The following is a 6,344-nucleotide window of genomic DNA, read 5'->3' on the forward strand; positions in this document are numbered from 1 at the left end:
TCCTGATGCCGACGGGGCAGGGCGGCTTCCCTCCGCAGAGACCGCTCCGGAGGCGAAAGTTCAATTATCGTCCCTTTCATTCGCTGTGCGTGTTACAGGAACAGCTGTTCGTATTCATCCAGCCGGAAAGCTCACATTTCTTTGTGCACACCAAACTCGTGGATCCGCTCGCGGTGGTCCTCCGCTCCGCAACCCCAGCCCCGCCGGCACCCGCACGATCCCCGCTGCCCGCTCCGCACCCCGGAGAGTGCCCGCTGCAGGTCCAGCACCTCGGGCGTTGCGGCGGGAGGGGCTCGGTCCCAGCAATCTCCAAACACCAACTTTTTTGCCCATCCCCGTCCGCTCCAAACCGGCCCATTACCGGCGTTGGGGCTGTCGGGAACCGCTCGCTGATTGGCCGCCGCCCGCTCATTTATAGCCCGTCAATCAAATGCCCCCGGGAGAGGTGTGCGCATCGCTCAGCGCTGCCCGCGGGAGCCTCCGCTGCACTTCGGGGAGCGGCACGGGAAAGCTCCTTCCTCCTCCTGCAGCCGCCGCCCGGACCGCTTCTTTCTTTTGCTTTGATTATTTTGAACTTCCTTTCCCCGAGCTGTGCCCGCCCGTCTGCCACCCTGGCGCATCTCTTACCGGCCCCGGCCATGTACAGCATGTTGGAGACCGAGATCAAGACGCCGCAGCCCACGCCGGGCAGCACCGGGGGGAACCCGGCACCGGGCGGTAACGGCAAAGGCGGCGGCGGGGCCGGCAGCGGAGCGGGGGCCGGGTCGGACCAGGACCGTGTGAAGCGCCCCATGAACGCCTTCATGGTGTGGTCGCGGGGCCAGAGGCGGAAGATGGCTCAGGAGAATCCCAAGATGCACAACTCGGAGATCAGCAAACGCCTCGGGGCCGATTGGAAGCTGCTGAGCGATGCCGAGAAGCGGCCCTTCATCGACGAGGCCAAAAGGCTGCGGGCCGTGCACATGAAGGAGTACCCGGATTACAAATACCGGCCCCGGAGGAAGACCAAGACCTTGCTGAAGAAGGACAAATACTCGCTGCCGGGCAACCTGCTGGCCCCCGGAGGGGGCAACGCAGTGAGCAGCCCCGTCGGGGTGGGCCAGAGGATTGACACTTACGCCCATATGAACGGTTGGACCAACGGGGCTTACTCCCTGATGCAAGACCAGCTGGGCTACGGGCAGCACCCGGGCATGAACAGCCCGCAGCTGCAGCAGATGCACCGCTACGACATGCCGGGCCTGCAGTACAGCCCCATGATGTCCACGGCGCAGACCTACATGAACGCCGCCTCCACCTACAGCATGTCCCCCGCCGCCTACGGCCAGCAGCCCTCCACGGCCATGAGCCTGGGCTCCATGGGCTCGGTGGTGAAGTCCGAGCCCAGCTCGCCTCCGCCGGCCATCACCTCGCACTCGCAGAGGGCCTGCCTGGGAGACCTGCGGGATATGATCAGCATGTACCTGCCCCCGGGGGGCGACGCCACAGACCCTTCGGCCCTGCAGGGCAGCAGGTTGCACAGTGTGCACCAGCACTACCAGAGTGCCGGGACTGCCGTGAACGGCACCGTACCACTAACTCACATATAAACAAACTGGCCTCCTCCGGACGGCTCCTCATCGCAACCCCAGCACCGGGACGTGCGGCTCAGCAGACTCGATACTAACTTGGGAGAAATTTTAAACAGAAAATCCGTTAGTTGTCTTTTTTTTTTTTTTTTTTTTTTTTTCCCTTTTGTACAAAAATGATTTGGGCAATCTGTTCTTTTAACAGAGCACGACCGCCTCCTAAAGCCCCGTGAAGTTCTTAAGCCACGGTGACTCTCCCGGTCTCCGCGGGGTTGGGCGTAGTTTTGTTCGCTTCCAAGTCTTTAAGATGGTGCATCTTCCCGTTCGTTTTTAACGTTGCAATGACAAAACGAAAAACCGACCCGGCGGGCGTTGTTTCCAAACTCAGTTGTTCCGTTGTTTACATTTTCGTTGTGGTTACTGAAAGTGTTGTTCTTCCCACCTTGCCGAGTGCCGCTCGGTTCGTGTCCGCAATTCGTAGAGTTTTTAACTTTAGGGTTTTGTTCCTACGGAAAGGGGGCGGTGGGAGAGAGCTGTGCGGGTCGCAAACCCTTTCTTTTATTTATAGCAAGTTGTGTGTCTGGGTTTTTCTTAAGCTGTAAACTTATGTAAATCGGTTTGTGAATTTTACTGTGAACTATGTTTTGACATATCAGACGAAGAAAAGTTTTAATTTTTTTTGTTTACCGAATTTCTTCCAAAAAAAAAAAAAAAAAAAAAAGTGATCGAAAAATCTCCTTCCCTGTGCCTCGTTTTCTTCTGTCTTTAAAACGAAGAGCTCTCCGTACTCTTTACACGGCATTTATGCGGGGCGGCTCCGCCGCTCAATGCTTCCCGTCCCGCACAGCCGCTCCTCGGCCGGGCCGGGGGCCGTGGATCGCCGTGTGACTTCGTAACTCCTCGGAGCCCCCGGGCCGTTCCCAAAGGGACCGCCGGAGCCGCGCTGCTCCCGCACGGCGGCCACTTGTTGCCTCTTCGGCCGACGGGAGGGAAGGGCTGAAACTCTGCGCCTCGCATCCTTTTTTTTTTTTTTTTTTTTTTTCCTCTGGAGGATTTGCCCAGAAGCCCGAGCTCATCTGAAATATTTACGAAAGTAAAACCCGCTGGGGAACTCTTAATTAGGCTCTATTAAAAATAAATGGTTACAGGAGTCCCCAGAGGAAATAAATAATTCAAACTTTTCGGTGTGTTTGACGAGTGTGTTTTGAGTCTGGACAGCTTTTATTTTCCTAGCAGCCCGCGTTACCGGGGTGCGTCGTTACAGACCGGCCCCGCTCCCGTCGGGCCGCATCCTTCCCGCAGCGCTCCGCATCCCGCCCGGCACCGGCGCTCCCGCAAAGCGGCAGTGCGCGTCGCGATGCAACTCCCACCAATCCATCTTTGCCTTTCGTTTGATTCGAATGATGGTTTCTCTGCCTTTCTACGGAACGGAAGGGAAACGGAGGGTGTTTTCGCTGTTTGCTTTCGTTTCGCTCCCAGGGGCACCTCCGGCTGCCGCTCACTGTCGAGTAGTGGAAGCCCCGTCCTCCCTGCCCGCTACTTGCGGCCTCCCGGGCCAGGCCGGAACATCCACCTCGTTCTCCGGACGAGGTTGGTCAGGTCCTTCCTCCGGCTCCGCAGAGGGAAAACTGAGCGTTCTTCACTCCGCGCCGCCAGTCCCGTTCCCGGTGCGCTGCCCGTCTGCCGGCCTCCCCGAGAAGAAGCTGCTGCGGTTCCGCAGCCTCAGGAGAGCACATGCGGCTGCTGCGCTGCTCTTCGGCACCTGTGCTCCCCGCTCGGTGCAGTGAGCTGAGATGAGCCCGGGTAGCACGCACCCTCCTCTCGGCTCAAGAGCAGCCGCGCAGGAATCCAGTGTGCCTAACACTCTGTTCAGCTCCTTCTTAACGTTGCTGGTTTCATCTCTGGCAAACTGAAGGCTGTGTTTCCTCATGTTGGCTCTGCCATCCCTCCTCCATCCCCGAGGAGAAGCGACTCTGTACCCTGAGATAGAGAGGGGAGATGGGACGGGATGGTGCAGGTGGTGCTGCCGCAGTCCATGGAGCCATGCAGGGGCAGCACGAGGTCCCGCAGCATCTCGGCGCCGGGTGAAGCTCTTGCCCAGAGCTCTCCCAACGGGCGGTGCCGGGGCAGCTCCGGCAGAGGAAGCGAGGCCATCCCGTTCCACCAAACTGCTCTCCCTCAGCATTTCCAGAAAGATGCGCAATGGAAGTCTGACAAAAGCTAGGGCTTCTGGGCAGGTGGGCTGCTGCTGTCTCTGCTGCCTTCAGAGCTGAATTGCACCTGCATCACTCTTAAGTAGTTGCTCTCTTCACCTGAGCTCTCTAGAAGTGGATTCTCTGCCACGAAGTGAGAGAAACACTGCTCTTCAGAAGGTTTGCAGCACGTGAGTTCAAGTTATCCTCCTTTCTGTCAGGGCCTAAGGGCAGCTTCTCAACAAGTCCCTGAGGTGTCAGAGGAGATTCCTCTATTTACTGATGTATTCTCTGGGAGCTCATGTCAGTGTGTGGTATGCAAGTGCTTTTCCCAAGCAGTTAGTTTTGAGAGCCAAAGCCACCCTGCAGCTTCCAGCAACCTGAGGCTGAACTTTATCATAATTCTCCCTTTGGTGGATTGTGGGAAGCATTGGGAACAGGCACACACCTCTGCCTGGGGAGAGACCGCTGGTCCCATGAACCCATCTGTGCTCACAAACACAGCTCCAAACATAAGTGTGTTTTCCATCAGAGAGACATTACCTGAAAGGTAACTTCTTTTCTGAGACCACCATTATGTCCTTTGCTGGGACTCAAGGAATTTCCTAGGGAGCAAAGGCAGAAAATTCTAAAATTAATGAAGGTATGCTGTTTGTACTGCTTCTGATTCCAAAACATGCAGTTTATTCCTGATGTGATGGGCATGCATCCTGCATCTGTTAAAGCCAAGAGCCTTTTGAGCAGTGCTTGTGAGGGATTTCACACTCCTGCGGTGTGGGACAAAAGTGAATGGAGCCATGCTGGTGTTGGGGAGGGCAGGTGAGGTGTCAGCAGCAGCAGCAGCCAGGTGCTGCGCATCAGCTCTAGGGAAGGACCCTTCCCTCCAGAAGCCCACAGCACCTGGTGAGACAGAGCTGCCAGTGGGGTGCCCAGTTGTTATGTGTGCAAAATCAGAAGCAACTGTTTGCACAACTGAAACCCTGCAGCCTTATTCTGGAACACTTAGAATAGATGCAAGTGCATTCCTTCTCCTTAGAAATACTGAATTGGCAGCGGAGCGTTAGCCGTGTGTTAATGATGTTAACATTTAAGCATAAGGACAATATTTAGGCTTTTGTGTTCACACTTTCTTGAATGGAAGAGTTGGAGATCACCCTTGAGGCTTGTGTCAGGCTGTTGTAAAAACAGCAGCTCTGGTTACACTACGGTGGTTCTTTCCTTTACCAAAGACCATTAGAGATCATTTATGTCCAGCAATTGGTAAGTCAAAATATTTTAAATCAGACTTGTGAGGCATTATGATTGCAGTGTAAATTCAAGTAATCAGCAGGGAACTTTGCTTGTGAGAATATTTTTTAAACAATTTTTTTAAAATTTCCTTTATTTTTTAATATTTTTTTGCTGTTTAAAGACATGAGTTTTAAAAAGGCATACGACTGACACAAGCACTTTGCAGAAGCTCTGATGCATCAGCGCTTGACTACATATACGTGAGGCTAAGAAGGTACACTTTCCAGGAACATCAGAAAGACAATAACATATCTAACCATCTCCCAGTGCTAATGGAAATAATGATTTCACAGGAAGGAAGAAAGCTGAAAAGGTGAAGTGATGCTTGGGACTGGATGCTGCTGCAGCAAGCAGTACCTGCAAAAGTTAGAAGTTCTGTGTGACCCCTTTTCTACTTACATAGAGCTCCCTCCTCTACTTACTGCAATTGGCTCCGTGTGGTTTACATGGTGCACTCGGATTCTTTCAGTGATAATCCTGAAGTGACAAAAAGCAGGAATCTTAGAGAGAGATGTGGCACCTGGATTCATCTGCGTCACCATTTCTTAGGAAGGAGAGCTGGCTGTTATGGCAGTTCTGCTTGGATTCGGTCATTTAGTGATTAATACAGATAAAGTATTTCCAGAACAGTTTTCTACTGTGACTTTTCCTGGATGCAGTAATGAATGCAACACAGTGACTTTTAATTCACAACAGAATGTCCTCTGGATGAAAAATTAATTATTCTTTGCTGTGAATACCATTCACAGTGAACTTCTTTGTGCTGCTGGTCAAGTAAACAGGCTTTCAGGTTTGCCTCCTTGAAAGACATCCTCAAAAGCTCTTTAGTCATTTTATACCTCAGCCTTCCAGTTTTTAAAATGAAATAATATACCTGCTTGGTGCAGCAGGGGAGCATAGCATTGAGTGTGTGAGTATGAGGGGAGTACCACCGTGATTCCATACTTGAATAATTCCACTCTTGAGATGTATCTTGGATTCAGAGATGTATCACTCATGCTATTTACAACTGCATTATTTGCAGGATGCTCATCTGTATGAGAAATCTTTTACTGCTGTTGTTAAGTTCAATTATCCTTGTTTATCCCTGTGCACTTCAGTTGTACATCAGCTAAGAGGAATCCCTCTGCCCACAGTCTGGTTTAAAGGTGCTTGTGTTCATGTTTCAGATCCATCTCCACACGAGGAAGCAGTTGTGGGGCTTGACACATTACTGCCCCAGAGCTGTTTGCTCAGTTTCTCTCCTGGAAATCACTACATCTCGTTCCATGTTCTGGCCATCACAGCTCACACA

The 6,344-nt window shown here is 52.7% G+C and overlaps 1 protein-coding gene across 2 annotated transcripts; it reads left to right on the top strand.

Annotated features, from left to right (window-relative positions):
* The first annotated feature begins 611 nt into the window (after positions 1–611).
* LOC122163825 (transcription factor SOX-3) lies at positions 612–1,589 on the top strand. 2 transcript variants are annotated; one of them, XM_042825334.1, is made up of 2 exons: positions 639–690; positions 730–1,589. In XM_042825334.1, the coding sequence occupies exons 1-2, from the start codon at positions 639–641 to the stop codon at positions 1,587–1,589; spliced, it is 912 nt and encodes a 303-aa protein (XP_042681268.1). The 2 variants fall into 2 exon arrangements, with proteins under 2 accessions (XP_042681269.1, XP_042681268.1); XM_042825335.1 differs by having other exon boundaries at positions 612–1,589.
* The last annotated feature ends 4,755 nt before the right edge of the window (positions 1,590–6,344 follow it).

This window comes from Centrocercus urophasianus, unplaced genomic scaffold (assembly GCF_019232065.1).
Source record: "Centrocercus urophasianus isolate 14NV4802_14NV808 unplaced genomic scaffold, USGS_Curo_1.0 seq_24, whole genome shotgun sequence".
In the NCBI taxonomy this organism is placed as follows: domain Eukaryota; kingdom Metazoa; phylum Chordata; class Aves; order Galliformes; family Phasianidae; genus Centrocercus; species Centrocercus urophasianus.